The sequence below is a fragment of the Syngnathus acus genome, chromosome 9 (genome assembly GCF_901709675.1).
Source record: "Syngnathus acus chromosome 9, fSynAcu1.2, whole genome shotgun sequence".
In the NCBI taxonomy this organism is placed as follows: Eukaryota; Metazoa; Chordata; class Actinopteri; order Syngnathiformes; family Syngnathidae; genus Syngnathus; species Syngnathus acus.
In genome coordinates, this window is record NC_051094.1 from 17,039,153 (window position 1) to 17,056,410 (window position 17,258).

At 46.2% G+C, this 17,258-nt stretch overlaps 1 protein-coding gene across 1 annotated transcript in view; it reads left to right on the forward strand.

Annotated features, from left to right (window-relative positions):
• The window catches only part of hmgcra (3-hydroxy-3-methylglutaryl-CoA reductase a), a 41,039-nt gene extending 27,172 nt beyond the window's left edge, over positions 1 to 13,867 (forward strand). Inside the window, exons 14-20 of the mRNA XM_037259462.1 lie at positions 2,263 to 2,420; positions 2,512 to 2,617; positions 2,744 to 2,914; positions 10,662 to 10,802; positions 10,876 to 11,034; positions 13,180 to 13,334; positions 13,542 to 13,867. Of these exons, the coding sequence (XP_037115357.1) occupies positions 2,263 to 2,420; positions 2,512 to 2,617; positions 2,744 to 2,914; positions 10,662 to 10,802; positions 10,876 to 11,034; positions 13,180 to 13,334; positions 13,542 to 13,584 (933 nt within the window). The 3' untranslated portion in view covers positions 13,585 to 13,867. The remainder of the gene's footprint in view (positions 1 to 2,262; positions 2,421 to 2,511; positions 2,618 to 2,743; positions 2,915 to 10,661; positions 10,803 to 10,875; positions 11,035 to 13,179; positions 13,335 to 13,541) is intronic.
• Positions 13,868 to 17,258: the final 3,391 nt, after the last annotated feature.

The window sequence follows — 17,258 nt, forward strand, 5'->3', positions numbered from 1 at the left end:
CTTGAGTTTTTGCATTCTTTGAGATTTCCCTTCTTTGCTAGTTTGATTAGTCCGCTCTTCCACTTTGTTGGAATCTTCTCATGTTTCCATGTTTTCTGTAACAGTTGGTGTACTTTCATTGCTGAAAACTCTACATCTGCTTTTAATAATTTGGCTGTGATGGAGTCAATTCCTGCTGCCTTGCCATTCTGCAGTCTTTTTATTACTTCTTTGACTTCACTTAGTGTGGGTTCATTTACCGTGATCTTTTCAGCTCTGTTGCTGAATTCACCTGTCTTCAGGTATTGGGTTTTCCGGCTCTGTTCTATTTAACACTTCTGTGAAGTGTTCCATCCATCTCATCTTAATCACATCCCTTCCACTAACGAGGTTACCATCCTTGTCTAGTACTGCTGTGCTCTGCCTGGGTCTCTCGTTGCACAGTGTCTTTGTTAGTCCATAAAGTGTCTTCATGTGTTGTTTTCTTGCAGCAGCTTCAGCTTCACTTGCAATGTCCTCCATCCATTTCTTTTTGTCTGCTTTTATACTTCTCTTCACCTCTTTGTTCTTCTCTGCATACTTCTCTTTTAACTGCTTCTTGATTCTTTCGGAATGTGTTCCCAGGATCTTCTTATTTATTTCATCTCTTTGCTCTACGAGGCTCCATGATTCCTTGCTGATCCATGGTTTCTTCTTTTTCCATGGTGTACCCAATACTGCCTCTGCTACTTCTGTGAATGCCCTCTCCATTACTTGGAAGTCACGCTCTACCTCTTCATCTCCTGTTCCTCCTCACTCTTCCTCTTCCAGTACTTGATACCTGTTTCTTAGACGGATAGTGAAGGTCTTTAACATGTTTTCGTTCTTCAGTTTTGCAATGTCATACTTGATTCTGGTGTTTCTCCTTTCTTTTTGTCGTCTCATCAGTCTTAGCTTGATTGTTGTACATACAAGATAATGGTCACTTCCAATGTCTGCAGACCTGTGTACTCTTGTATCATTCACTGAGTTCCTAAATCGTTTATTGAGGAGTGTGTGATCAATCTGATTCCTGGTCTTCCCATCTGGAGATACCCACGTTGCTTTGTGTATGTCTTTATGTGGAAACAGCGTACGTGTTATGACTAGTTCGTTCATGTCACACATTTCGCACAGCCTTTCTCCTTTGTTATTCAGCGTTCCGAGTCTGTGGTTGCCCATGACCCTGCCGTAATCTTGGTGTCCATCTCCTACTTTGGCATTCATGTCTCCTGTTACAATCAACATGTAATGTTTGTTTCTGCTATCTAGTACATCTTGCAGTCTCGTGTAGAATTCGTCCTTTGCTTGCTCTTCTGCATCTTCTGTGGGTGCGTAAATATGTATAATCATTAACTTAATGTGTTGGGAGTGGGACCTGGCTTGAATGATTCTTTCTTTCACTGGAGTCCAGTCAATCAGGGCTCTTGTTGCTGCCTTCGACATGAGTATGCCTACGCCTTGTCTGTGGTTGTCGTCGTCTCTTCCTGAGTAGATGATGGTTTCTCCTTCTGCCAGTTCCACTCTCCCTTGTCCTGTCCAGTGTGTTTCGCTGATACCCATGATGTCCATTCCTCTGTTGGTCATTTCTCTAGCTGCTAGTGTGATGTTGCCGCTTAAGTGTTCGCACATTCGAGTTTCCAATCTTCATAGTGTTTTTCGGGTGCAGCAGTGGTCTATTCGGCCCAAGGGCGTCCTGTTGGCTTTGGCCCCTGTGTGTCATCGTGTCTCTGGTTACAGGACTGGCTACAGCGTTCCCCTGATTTGTTGTGTGCGCTCTGCTTCTGGTTTCTGTAATAATGCTTTTTTCCGGGAGCGGGTTATCAGCCCACAGCCCAACCCCCAACCTGGAGGGCCAGTGGAATCACCCTTTGTCTGGTCTCTGCCCTTCGACCTGTTCGGCATGGGTGACCCTGCCAGGAGTGCAATACTCCAGCCGACATAGCTCTAGGGGTCATGGAGACATGCAAATAACCCCACCACGATAAGGTGGTGATCCAGTCGGGGTGGCGTGAGTACAGTACAGTAAATGGTTAAACCGTAGAATAAAGTACAACCGAACTCACTGTCTTGCTTGATGATTTTTGTTGTTGTTGATTTTGTTTACCGTAAGTCCTGACAGGCAAGCGCCCAATAATGCGGTATACCCTATGTGTCGATTAAGTACAGAAGAGCCCCTGAAATTGAGTGCCTTATGGTGCAAAAAATACAGTACTTTTGCATTTTGTGAGTGTCTGACTGGCTATGTCTTCTGTACTTCTGTAGCTTGGAGGTGGAGCCAGGAGTCGCATACTTGCTGACAGTATGACACGAGGACCTGTGGTGAGGCTGCCTTCTGCCTGCCAGGCTGCTGAGGTTAAAGCCTGGCTAGAGAGCACAGATGGTTTCCAGACAATCAGAGAAGCCTTTGACAACACTAGCAGGTAAACTGACCACACCTGTTAACAGGTAGTGTACATGTCCGCATGAAGTGTTTACCATGATGAGGCACATTTGTGGTTGACGTTGTGGCAGGTTTGCTCGGCTCCAGAAACTTCTTGTTGGTCTGGCTGGAAGAAATCTGTACATTCGTTTTCATGCTAAGACAGGGGATGCAATGGGAATGAATATGATCTCAAAGGTAATTAACAAAGAACTTTGTGAGAGTCATTATGTCAGTGTCAATCAAATTTTATTCTGACATGAAAAATTGGCATGGCAAATTAATGGTGTACCTGTGATCATAGTGTGCTGTGTCCTGCTGCAGGGTACAGAGCAAGCTTTGAACAAACTTCAGCAGCACTTTCCTGAGGTGCGCGTTTTGGCTGTCAGTGGGAACTACTGTACGGATAAGAAACCAGCTGCAGTCAACTGGATAGAGGGCAGAGGAAAATCGGCAGTCTGTGAGGCCACCATCCCTTCTAATGTAGTCAGAGAGGTAAGGTTAGGTTTGTCTTGTTTGCAAAATATTTTGTCTCTGGCAAAGTAATCTCTTTAAAGCAGAAATACGGTTGCAAGAAGTATGTGACAAAATTACCGTATTTTCCGGACTATAAGGCGCACCTAAAAACATGAAGTTTTCTCAAAAGCCGACAGTGCGCCTTATAGTCCAGTCCGCCTTATATATGGATCAATTGATGAATTTGTTGATCCATACTGGTTGTACACAGTGCTCTGCCAAAATGTTTCAGTACGTTTTAGTACGACTAGTAAATTACAAGGTCGCATCGCTTCCCAACATTACGGCAACTGTAGTCAGGGGCGTCACCGAATAGCTGTTGTACCCGCGAGGCTATTTCATTTAAAAATAGGCTGCTCCGTTAATGTTTCGAGTAAATTTACGGATTGATATGGAAGGGAAACATAGGTAAGCAGTACCAATGTGTTAGATCGAACTTTAGTCAGTTCCGATCATTTTATAGGAGATCGTTTGAGAAACGCGATTGTTTACACTTTGCTGAGGCTCATGGGAGATTGCGAGCTGAGGCTCATGGGACTTTGCGGATGGCTAATGCTATAACGATAGCTGCTATACGTACCAGGCTATTTCATGTCAAAATAGGCTGCTCTGTTAATGTTTCGAGTAAATCTACGGATCGATATGGAAGGGAAACATAGGTAAGTAGTACCAATGCGTTAGATCGAACTTTAATCAGTTCCGATCATTTTATAGGAGATCGTTTGAGAAACGCGATTGTTTACACTTTGCTGAGGCTCATGGGAGATTGCGAGCTGAGGCTCATGGGACTTTGCGGATGGCTAATGCTATAACGATAGCTGCTATATGTACCAGGCTATTTCATGTCAAAATAGGCTGCTCTGTTAATGTTTCGAGTAAATCTACGGATCGATATGGAAGGGAAACATAGGTAAGTAGTACCAATGCGTTAGATCGAACTTTAGTCAGTTCCGATCATTTTATAGGAGATCGTTTGAGAAACGCGATTGTTTACACTTTGCTGAGGCTCATGGGAGATTGCGAGCTGAGGCTCGTGGGACTTTGCGGATGGCTAATGCTATAACGATAGCTGCTATACGTACCAGGCTATTTCATGTCAAAATAGGCTGCTCTGTTAATGTTTCGAGTAAATCTACGGATCGATATGGAAGGGAAACATAGGTAAGTAGTACCAATGCGTTAGATCGAACTTTAGTCAGTTCCGATCATTTTAAGTTTATTGTAATTGGGTTTTTTTTTCTCTAGAATTACTGCTAAAGAACCATTTTTTTTATGTTCTGTATTTTTCAATGATCAAACAAAATAAGCAACAATTAAGCAATACCAAAAGAGAGCATGTGATGTTGTACACCAACTCTGAAAAAGAGAGCTAATTTTGGGTACTAGTTCAGGCTACTTCAGGTTTACTGTTTCAATTTCAGGATCTTTGTATGACAGCTGCAAAAGAAAATATTTTCAGAATACATTAAACTGTCTATAATTTGTTTTTTTTAATTGATTATGTTTGAGTCACTGGTCTTAACTTTCAGAAAATGGGAGCAAATGACTAGTAATGCATTAAAAATATATATTATTCCTGAGTAACTGACAGTGTGAGTCCACGGTTGGTGCGGGAATTGTCATGGTAAATATTTCCTCGGTAAATTTGTCTGTCAAAATTCCACTACCAAGCATGAACGTTTGTATGAAAGGAAGGGGGAAAATTGCATATGCAAATTGCATATAGTCAGTAATCCCACTCTCCCGGCAGCCAGTGACGCATGATTGGTTACAGTATGATCACAACATCGCTTCCAGCCAATTATGTATTGTTTAAATCTGCAGCCGTTGGCGCGTTAGCACTTATGTTACGATTGTAGAATGGGTGAAAACGCAAATATTGTGTCACTTTTCGCACGTCAAGACATACTATTTTGCTTCCGTGTCATGTCAAACAACTTTGAATTACACCCCTTCAGTGTTTTTGGGGGAGGAGGGGGTAGTAGTAACTACATGACACAATCCCTCAAATCAAATCTTAGTGGTTTGGTAAATTCCCTGGCTTTGGAATGAAGACACGTACACTGCATTTTGCCTTGAAGTGCCAGGGGAAAAAAAGATAATGAAATACGCATACACATGACTGATGCAAGTCAGTCAGGATCGCAAAGTGATGCGCCAACTACTGAAGACTACAGGACAGGTCATGTGTCATCTGCCCCATATAACTCAGCCCTGATTTATGTCATGCAATACCACAATGCACACTTATTGTCTCGTGGTGGTGAGTGTGTGGCATACTGCAACTGAATCTAATGCAGTAATCTAATCATCACTTAACATCAGTATTATGTATCGTAATAACATTGAGCGTGGCAAAAAGACACCCGAAAATCTTAGTGGTTTGATAAGTTCCCTGACTTTCAAAAGGAAGACTCACACTACAGGTACTCAGAGACCCTTCCGAATGACCAAGCTTCTCACCCTATGGCTAAGGGAGAGCCTGGACACCCTGCGGGGATAACTCATTTTGACCACTTGTGTCCGGGATCTTGTTCTTTCGGTCTCGACCAATAGCTGGTGACCATAGGTGAGGGTAGGAACATAGATCGACCGAGAGATTCACCTTTCGGCTCAGCTCTTTCTTCACCATGACAGACCGGTACAGAGTGTGCATCACAGCACACGCTGCATCAATCTACCTGTCGATCTCCCCCTCCATCCTACCCTCAGTCGTGAACAAGACCCCAAGATACTTGAACTTCAGAGAGGGCATTCCAACCTTTTCCAATTGAGGAACATGGTCCATTTTGGCCCCTCCCATAGGTGGTGAGCCCGTGGGAAGGAGGTGCTGATTTTTATCCTAAGCGCTTCATAGTCAGCTGCGAACCGCTGCAGTGGGAATTGGAGATTATGGCTTGAAGACGCCAACAGAACCACACCATCTGCAAAAAGCAGAGATGCAACTCTGAGGCCTCCAAACCGTACACCTTCAACTCCTCAGCTGTGCCTAAAAATTCTGCCCACAAAGGTTATGAGGGCAGCCTTAGCAGAGTCCAAACCTAACCGGAAACAAATCCGATTTACTGCCGGCAATGCAGACCAAATTCTGACATCAGTTGTATAGGGACTGAACTGCCCTTATCAAGGTGTTCGGTACCCCATACTACCGAAGCAACCCCCACAGAACTCCCTGAGGGACATGGTCCCACTCCTCCGACGGACCCTCCTCTCAGACACCCCTGAATAGACCTTACCACAAAGGCTGAGGAGTGTGATCCCTCTGTAGTTGTTACACACCCTCCGGTCCCCCTTCTTGAAAAGGGGAATCACCACCCTGCTCTGCCAGTCGAGAGGCACTGTCCCCAATGTCCATGCAATGTTGTAGAGGTGTGTCAACAAGGACAGCCCCACAACATCAAGAGCCTTTAGGAACTCCGGGCAGATGTCATCCACCCTTGGGGATTTGCCACCAAGGAGTATTTTTAACCACTTTGGTGACTTCAACCCCGGAGAAGCCCACCACTGCCTCCTCCAGGACATGGGAAAAGTTCTGCTTGAGGTTGTAGTTGAAACTTTTTCTAGAGGGGATTCTGCGAGAGGCTCCCAGCAAATCCTCACAATACATTTGAGACCAGGTCAGACCGGCATCTTCCCCCACCATTGGAGCTAACACACCACCAGGTGGTGATGAGTTGACAGCTCTGCCCTTCTCTTCACCAAAGTGTCCAAAACATGCAGCCATATCAGTCCAGCTCACTGTGCGCCCTGACCATTTTGGCCCCTCCCATAGGGAGCCCTCCAAGTGCTTGCCATTGAGACGCATCTGGGCAAAGGAAAACAAAGTCCAGGAGTATCCTTCATCACTAGAGATCCTGGAGTCGTGCTTTGTCTGGCCCCTTACCTCGGACCTGTTTGCCATGGGTGACCCTGCCAACTTAGCTCCGAGGATCATTGGGACACACAAACCCCTCCACCATAATAAGGTGATGGCTCATGAAGGAGTAATAATTACAGTTAAATGTCATGAAAATGTTTAATGAAAATCATAATTCAATACATTCCTTAGAAAGACCCAAAACAATAGTCTGTAAAGCATCATGTGTGTTTTTAAATACATTAAATATGTTGAAAGATAAGTGTTGAAAACAAGGACTGATATAAATTTAGTCCTGAATTGCTGAGGTATTGCATATAAACAAACACAAAAAAACCAAAAAAACACTCAATGATTGTCACACACACATCTGGGTGTGGTGAAATTCGTCTCTGCATTTAACCCATCCCCGAAGGGAGCAGTGAGCAGCAGCGGTGCCGCGCCCGGGAATCATTTGGTGATCTAACCCCCCAATTCCAACCATTAATGCTGAGTGCCAAGCAGGGAGGCAGTGGGTCCCATTTTTATAGTCTTTGGTATGACCCGGCCGGGGTTTGAACCCACAACCTTCCAGTCTCAGGGCGGACACTCTACCACTAGCCCATTTAGTTAGCCTGATTTCCTGGGGAGATGGCCTAGAAAAAAGGGCGAGCTGATTCAACCAAGGAACCGCATGAGTTTCCCCTCTCTGCTATGTTAGTGCCCTCATTTCATTTGTGGGGATTCGGCACAATTGTCACTTCCTTATTGATGATATGGTATGGTTTTCGTTTATTTAAAACAGAGACAGTGCACAGCACATTGACCATGACACAGTTGAGAAAGATGCTCAGTGCCAGGTTATAGCATAAATGCTAATTTACACCTGTAGTCCCTGAGCAGGTTGTTAATAACTGTTAATAACTAGGCCCATTTCTACTAATACAAAATTCAGTGAGCCATCAAGCGATGACAACAACCTTAAAAAATACAAATTCCCAAAAGTGTTCTCTTTTGTGTTATTGCCCAGTTGCCATGTGCATGCATGAGCAGTGATCATAGCAACATAGTGGCAAAAACAGTTGGCATTGTGGTTAACTACACTCAAATTGTCACGTCCCCACGTCACCTGACTTCCAGCCTAGCCCGACTCATGGAATTGCCAGCACCTGCTACAGCTCGTTAGGTTCCCTATTTAACCTCTCTGTGTTCTGCCAGTAGTTGTCAGTTCGTCTGATTACCCTGCACGTGATACTGCTGCCTTTTTGTCCCCGGACCAAACTTTGTAGCCAACTGCTTCCTTGACCTTCGACCACGCTCCAGATCGCCGCCTGTCCTGACTACTTGCCCGACCTTCGACCACGCTCCAGATCGCCGCCTGTCCTGACTACTTGCCTGACCTTCGACCACGCTCCAGATCGCCGCCTGCCCTGACTACTTGCTCGTTCTACATCCCCGTTTTCCCTCTCACCATTAAAGGATCGTGCTGCACTTGGTTCCCTGTCTTTGTTGCCTGACAGAACGAACTGACCAGAAATGCAACCAGCGCACGATTCCCTAGACACGGCCCGCTTGACCCACACGGAGTGGGAGCTCGGCAAGACCACAGAGGAGATGGCGGCGTTAACCAGGGTCGTTCAGCAGCAGCAACAGCAGCTCCAGCTGCAGCAACAGCAACTGCAGCAGCAGCAACTGCAGCAGCAGCAACAGCAACTGCAGCAGCACCACCAGCTCCACCAGGACCTGGCAGAGGCTCTCAGGGATCACAGAGACTTGGCTCCTCTGGCTGCTGCAGATCGGTTTGTGCCATCTCTGTCCACGTCCGTGCCGCTTAGCCCCGCCGATCAGCCCACCGTTATGTCCACGCCCCGTCCTGCCTCGGCACCCGGGCAGTACGTGGACGTCCCTGAGCCCAGACTCAGCAACCTCGCAAGGTTCGACGGTGACCCCAAGTACGTCCGGGCCTTTCTGACGAACTGCCGTGTCTTGTTCGACCTCCAGCCCGTCACATTTGCCACGGAGCCAGCCAAGGTGGGTTTCGTGCTGACTCACCTGACGGGCGAGGCATGGCTGTGGGGAACGGCAGAATATGAGCGGCAGGGACCCGCCTGTTCGTCGTTTGACGCCTTCGCCGCTGAGATCCTGCGCGTATTTGACCTGGGCTCCGCCTCGGAGGACGCCTCCACAGAGCTCCTCACGCTGCGCCAAGGCAGCAGATCCGTCGCCCAGTACGCCATCCGGTTCCAGACGGTGGCGCGTCGTAGCGACTGGAACACCCCGGCTCTCGTCGGTGCCTTCATCCACGGACTCGCGGACTATATCAAGGACGAGATGGTGTCCTGCGAGCGCCCACAGACCCTTGAAGTGGCCATGGACCTGGCAGTACGGGTGGACCGGCGGATCCAGTCGAGGCGACGCGAGGAGAGGAGAGCGGCTCCGCCCCCCCGTCACCGTGACATCAGCCCGACACCTCGGGTGTCATGGAGCGCACCGGTTTTTTCACCGGACCTGTCGTCCGCCAGGGACCCTGTCCACGTAAGTCAGCGCGCCTTTATTGCTCCTCACACCCAGCCCAGCAGGTCAGAACCCATGGAGATCGGACGCACCTCTCTCTCTGTGAGGAAACGCAGTCAGCGCATCAGAGAGGGGCTTTGCCTGTACTGCGGGGGTGAGGGTCACTGGGTGGTCTCTTGCCCGACGAGACCCAAGGACACCCGCCAAGCAAGGATCCGTGTGGGGTCGGTTTTTTTGCCCCCCACTACCTGTCGCGAGTCCCTGTCCCAGGACCACTACTCGACTCCAGCCCGCGCCCTTGCCTCTCGGCCCTCCGCTTCTCCAATCCGTGGGCAGCCGCCGCGGGTCCGGTCTCGCCGTCGGCCGCAGCGGATGGCCCGGGCCCTTACTCCGCTGCCGTTGCGACGTCCGCAGCCGGGTTCTGCTCCGGTGGGCGGGGTATTGGGGTCTGACCGGCTTCCTGCTCGGAGTCGTCCGGTAGGGACCCGTCCGGTTCCCACGCCGGCCCCCTGGTCGGCGTCTCCCGACGCCGCGGCTGGGAAGGTGGACTGGGCGGTAGTGCCGCCTGATGACGGGGCTTGGTCGACGTGTTCTGATTCGGAATATTGACTGCCGCACGTCTTGGGTTCCCCCCCTCCCGCCCGGTCTCCTGCTCCGTCTTGGGGTTCTGCTTTTGGGACGTCGGGGGCCGTCCCTTGGGGGGGGGGTTCTGTCACGTCCCCACGTCACCTGACTTCCAGCCTAGCCCGACTCATGGAATTGCCAGCACCTGCTACAGCTCGTTAGGTTCCCTATTTAACCTCTCTGTGTTCTGCCAGTAGTTGTCAGTTCGTCTGATTACCCTGCACGTGATACTGCTGCCTTTTTGTCCCCGGACCAAACTTTGTAGCCAACTGCTTCCTTGACCTTCGACCACGCTCCAGATCGCCGCCTGTCCTGACTACTTGCCCGACCTTCGACCACGCTCCAGATCGCCGCCTGTCCTGACTACTTGCCTGACCTTCGACCACGCTCCAGATCGCCGCCTGCCCTGACTACTTGCTCGTTCTACATCCCCGTTTTCCCTCTCACCATTAAAGGATCGTGCTGCACTTGGTTCCCTGTCTTTGTTGCCTGACACAAATCTGGCTACAAAAATGTTGTACTGTTTTGCCAAATTGACTAAAAGATTTTTTGAACCAGCGCCAACCCAGTAGTTGTACACCATACTCACCTGACTTTCATGCAGACCGCGTGGTTTCAGTTTCTGCTCACTGACAATGTGTGTGTAAATCATTGTCGTATAGAAAATGAATATTTGTTGTTTTTGAAAGAAAACTCAATGTTCTCAGCTCTCAATTTGGTGGCATTTACTTACAGTGAGTACTATCATCACAGGTTTTGAAAACTTCGGCAGAAGCTCTGGTGGAGGTCAACGTCAATAAAAACCTTGTTGGGTCAGCGATGGCTGGCAGCATCGGTGGATTTAATGCACATGCAGCTAACCTAGTAGCAGCCATATACATTGCCTGTGGACAGGTAATATCATTTATCGCTGCTCATTTTATTTGGATTCCTAGGTTAATAGTGTAGCCGTATGTGTGCACCACAGGATCCTGCCCAGTCGGTGAGCAGCAGTAACTGCATCACCCTGATGGAGGTGTCAGGCCCTACAGGTGAAGACCTTTACATCAGCTGCACCATGCCCTCAATAGAGCTTGGCACTGTAGGGGGTGGAACAAACCTGCGTCCCCAACAAGCTTGCCTCCAGGTATACTCACATTGCATGACCATAAATAATTAGTGCAAGTAGTGTAATGGTGCATTCACATTAATGTTGTTCTTGTGCCTAAAAAGGTATCATTGTTGAAATATTGGAATGTGTCATTGCAAAAGTAAGATTTTTATTTTTTCCTCAAAGACACTAGAGGGGTTGGAAAACCTGCTAAGATGGCAAGACCTGGAGTGAGTTCAGATGCATAACATTGCTAAAAATGACAGCAGAGGGACATCCCCATTATATACGTATAACAATAAAACTGACAGCTCAGTATTATTGTTTTAAAATGTCTGATTTGTTTTGTCATGTACAAGACAGGACAACCAGGTGCAGCACAAACTTCAGTTTATTTAGAGAAAGGGAAAAAGGAAAGTGGAAGAATGGGGTTCCAGGTTGGGCAGCCAAGGGATTGTCAGGGCTGAGTGACGACAGGTGCCGGGACACGGCTGGATGTTTCACAGGGTTGCAGGTAGGCAAGCAAGTAGGCGGGCAGAACAGCAGGCAGGTCGGGGGGCAGACAGGCAAGCAGGTGGAGGATAACGGGGAAGGAGAACAGGGATAGTTGGTCGGGTCAGGCAATGTCCAGACCGATGGTTGTTGGGTCAGGCAGGGTTTGGTAACAGAGATCAGTTTGAGAGACAGCCAGGAACGGGTAGCAACGCGGACGAACTGACAAGGAATGACGGGAAACAGGCGTTTAACTCTTTAAATGCCAAGTGTTTTCGGAAAAGACAACCCCTAAAATCCCAAACAATTTCGAGCATTTTTCAAGGCCTACAGAATATTGTTTGCTATGGCTATGTAAACATGGGTGGCACCAAAGAAAGATTAGACTCCATTCTTTCCATAGAAAAAAAAGTATGATTCTATCTTATACTGTTCTTTAGTTATCACCATTTGAAAATAGCTTGGTTTCACTCAAATCAGCAATCTCTGAGAAAATGAGGAGAAAATGAGTTTGAAAATTTGTTTTTTGTGCAAAACTCTGCACAACTGTGATTTTGACACTAATACTTTTTGGTTTAGTGACACCTCAACAGCCCTTCCCTTCTATAAAACATGAACAAAAATAATGAAAATGTGTTTTTGATGGCAAAAACATTTATTGCCATATTTGATAATGTGCTCAAACAGCAACATTTCACATTTGACAATCTATTTGGAAATTTTGGGCCATTTACAGAGATGTTTGCTCACAATGCATGTGCGTGTTTTGCTATTTAAAAGGGATGTATTTGTGCGCATCAGAATACTCGTCAGATGACAGCGATTCATCCGAACTGTGGCACAAAGCACACACTATGTGTATGCCCGAGCCGGCGGTGGATTTTGGAGCGGACCTCCGTGTCTGTCGCATACTCACAGCCGTCTCCTCTAAATTCGCTTCATCGTGTTGCTCTACCGGACTCACTAAGAGCAATAGTTTGTTTAATTGTAAGCTACCTGAAAGCCAATCGCTTCCGTTTCTCTCACTCTCGGACTTCTTCCTCCATAACTCCGCAACTACACTCTCCATTGTGCTCCCATTTGGGCTGGGTTTACAGATTACGTTACCTCTTTATGAGCTAGTAAGAGCAACTCTGCCATCAAGTGGTTGGAGTTGACCACTACAATGCTCTATAGACCTGATTTTAAATGGAGAGGTGGCCAGGAGTCTTATTGACCCATTAATCAAATTAAAATAAGTTGACGGGAATACTTGTCGACAGGATATTACGTCATTAATGTCAGTGACGGGTATTCTCGTCGCTGGCATACAAAGAGTTGAATACATGCCCAGATGAGCGCTGAATGTGTGAAGGCACGCGGTGGCGTGGCAGTTGGCCGTGTGTGGTAGAAAGCTACCCAGCCGGGTGAATGTGGAGCGGAGACGTGAAATTTTTTCACACAGTCGTAGGGGAAATTAGACATGTTTACAAGCACCTTTTGGTGCGATGATAATAAAAAAAAAAAAATCCCAGCGTTTTTGACGGACTGAACAATAGCATATGACTTTGACCAGTAACAATTGCCATTTTATAATTGGAATTTATTTTTTGGATTGTTTTGGGAAAAGTGAAGGTTGCGTTTTAATGCCACATGATTTCCCCCCCAAAAAATCTCTGAGTCAGGAATTTTGTTTGTGCTTGTGGTCAGATGCTGGGTGTACAGGGGGCCAGTGAAGCTTGTCCAGGGGAGAATGCCAGGCAGCTTGCCAAAGTGGTGTGTGCCACTGTGCTGGCTGGAGAACTGTCACTCATATCTGCTCTGGCAGCTGGCCATCTGGTTAAGAGTCACATGACTCATAACAGGTAAGGATTTTTTAGGTAGTTTGCTGTTGAAATTTAAGTGTTTTTGTTGTATTTAAGTACATTTTTATTTCATAGAAATAACCGAAAGATGTGAAAACTGTACTTGATTTGAGAGTGATTGTTAAATGAAAGGACATCACAAGGCTTAAATTCTAGCTTATTTTAAGATAAGCTTAAATAAGCATAAAAAAATAATTCTGTCTTTAGATCCAAAGTGAACCTCCAAGAGATGGGAACCTGCGTCAAGTAAGCCTCCTGAGAGTATGACAGCATGGCTCACCTCTGAGCCCTATTACTGACTGTATCAGCTAGTCCAGGACCATATCGCCAAATAAGGGACTGAGATGACTGCGGACTTAAAGTGCTTTCAAAATAACACGTGTATTTGGTCTGGACATGGTGTGGTCTGTTTCGCTTCAACCATATGATTTTATTTCAATGTGAATTAAGTTTGTATAAAATCATACAATAAATGCACATCATCACCTTTATTAAAATGAAAAATAAAAAAGTTAACTGTGTTATGTTGAACAGGTGCTGGTGCTATATTGATTGATTGAAACTTTATTGATCCCCGGGGTGGGGAAATTCAGGTTCCCAGCAGCATTCATACCAGAGAGTGGGTATATAAAAGACACACAGATGACATGAGCACAACTCAATCGGCTCCTATAAAAGGCTGCCACACAACGGCGCCACAAAGAAAGCGAATATGTGCGAAGGTTAAAAGCCATCAAAGCAAAGCAACAAGACAAGAACAAAGGAGAAAAGTAACAGCGGGCCACCTGGTGAGAGGCCTAAATATTGTAAATGGTCCCGCCAACCAGCCCCCCTCGATACCATAAGAACACCCCAAAAACACACAAAATAGCCCCCACAGGGTCCATCAACAGGTGTAAGGCCAGTCAAGTTCAATGGTGCCCAATGGACCATGGTTGATGGATGGATGGTCACCAATGGGCAGGCACGGCGAAGGTCGTTGGCTCCGACGAGCACGAGGGAGCGAAAACAAACTCCAGCCGAATCGGCCACTACAGGTTAATTAAAGGCCATATCATAGAAATGTGTCTTTAAACGTGTCTTAAATGTTTCTACTGAGGTAGCAGTTCTAATATCCATTGGTAGGGCATTCCAAAGCTCTGGAGCCCGAATAGAAAATGCTCTAGACCAGGGGTCTCAAACTCCAGTCCTCGGGGGTCGCATTCCTACATGTTTTCCAAGTTTCCCTCGTTAAACACACCTGATTCAAATGATCAGTTCATCCTCACGTTCTGCAGGGGCCTGATAATTGAATCAGGTGTATTTAACGAGGGAAACTTGGAAAACATGTAGGAATACGGCCCCCGAGGACTGGAGTTTGAGACCCCTGCTCTAGACCCTGCAGACATTTTCTTGCCCCTCGGTGTCACTAAAAGACTAGCGTTTTGCGAACGAAGGTTACGAGACGGAACATAAGGAACAACTAGGTCGACGAGATGTGAAGGCGCTAAGCCATGCAATGATTTATAGGGTTAATAGAAGAACCTTGAAGTCACATCTTAAATAGACCGGGAGCCAATGTAAGTTGGCTAATATTGGGGTAATGTGATCAAATTGTCTTGCCCGTGAGAGCAGCCTTGCAGCAGCATTTTGTACTAACTGTAGACTTTTGATACTGGACTTAGGAAGACCAGAGAATAATGCATTACAGTAGTCCAGGCGCGACGTGATGAACGCATGTATAATAGTTTCCGCATCACCGGTCGAGAGGATCGGACGAATCTTGCCAATATTACGAAGGTGAAAAAATGCAATTCTGGTTATATTCTTAATGTGCTTTTGAAAGGAGAGCGTTTGGTCAAATATTACCCCGAGATTAGTTACAGTATCGCTCTGAGTGATAGTAGGGTCATCTATAGTTATAGTGGTTTCCTTAAATAAGTGTTGATAACGAGTTGGACCAATTATCAACATCTCAGTTTTATCTGGGTTAAGACGAAGGAAGTTGAGAGACATCCATTGCTTGATCTCCGCAAGGCACGCCTCAAGATTACAAGGAGTCCCACGGATCTGTCATCGATAACGGCATATATAATTGGGTGTCATCCGCGTAACATTGAAAACTAATATTATATTTACGTATTGTGTCCCCAAGCGGAATCATATAAATATTAAATAGAATTGGTCCGAGTACCGATCCCTGTGGGACACCACACGTAACATTCTCGAGCTCAGAGGACGTATTGCCATGGACCACTCGGTGCGTCCTGTCTGATAGATAGGAATAGAACCAGCCTAGTGCTGACCCTGAAATACCAACACAACTTTTACGACGCTCTAATAAAATATGGAAGTCTACAGTGTCGAAGGCAGCACTAAGATCGAGTAGTAACAATACCGATGAAGTGTTTAAATCCATAGTTATGAGGAGATCATTAGTCACTTTAGCAAGTGCTGTCTCAGTGGAATGATTAGCTGTAAAACCAGACTGAAAAGATTCATATCGATTATTGGCGACCATGTAATCAATAAGCTGCTGCGCTACTACTTTTTCAAGAAGTTTTGCTATGAATGGGAGGTTTGAAACTATAATTACTGAGACAGTCCGGGTCAAGATTTGGTCGCTTAAGTAACGGTTTAATGATAGCGGTTTTAAAGGCTGTTGGGACTATCCCAGAGGAGACAGAATTTGAAATAATTCTTTAAATAGTTTGGCTGGAAGCGGGTCGAGTAAACATGTTGTTTGTTTAGCCGCACTAACCAATTGTGTAAGCCTTTCAAGGGACACGCTTTTAAAATTTGAGAGGGTTATTGCATGATCGTCAGCCCCGGAAATCGGCGGTCTCGACTGAGCGATTGGAATGGTCATCTTGATCTCATCCCTAATGGATTCAATCTTTCGAGCGAAAAATTTCATGAACTCGTCAGCTGAGTGGAAGGGGCTATCGAGGGTCGGCTGGCGTAGTGTTAGCTTTGCCACTGTATCAAATAGGTATTTTGGATTGTTTTTATATAAATAAATGAGTAAAATGTATGAACAATCGACTTTTTTAATGCTTACACTGTCAACCAAATCTTGTAATATATCTAGGAGTCTTTGTGTCACTGTAGTGTCTTTCTACATAGCATAGCTCTGCTTCCTTGCCTTTCGCTTCTTCTTTCCGCCTTTCGGAGTAGCTTTGGTCACGGCTTTCTTGGAGCCTTTCTTGGCGGCAGGTTTGGCGATGTCAGATTTGTCAGATTCCATTTGGAATATTCTGACCGGATCAAGCCCATTCTGATAAAGATTTTACTACCATCGCTATTGAAAACAAATTGCCCTTACCACATATGTCTGTGTCGTCAGTATTCGCATTTCTGTTATTGCCAGAAGCTGCCACTGCATCTCCATTAGGAAGTGTTAACTCAACTGTGTTAACTGGCACGGTGGGACACTAACAATTGTTAGCACAGGGGTGTCAAACTCAGTTTTTTCACGGGCCGCATTGTAGTCATAGCTTCTTTCTGAGGGCCATTATGACTGTCAACCGAAATAAATGTATGAGCATCTCATATTATATACAGTAAAAGCTACAAAACAAACTGACAAATAACTCGTTTTCAAATCAGACGAGTAAAAACTTGTCAAATATTTAAAAAAAAGGTATTAAAAGTGAAGACAATTTGCAATTCTAGTAATGACACGGATTTGATGCACAATTTGTTTTCGCGGGCCACATAAAATGATGTGGCGGGCCGTATCTGGCCACCGGGCCTTGAGTTTGACACCTGCGTGTTAGTATGTCTGCCTCACAGTTCAGAGGTTGTGGTTTAGATTTTGACTCGGGCCCTCCCAGTGTGGAGTTTGCATGTTCTCCCTGTGCCTGCGTGGGATTTTTCTGGGTGCTCAGGTTTCCTCCCGCATCCTAAAAACGTGCTTGGTAGGCCAATTGAGCACTCCAAATT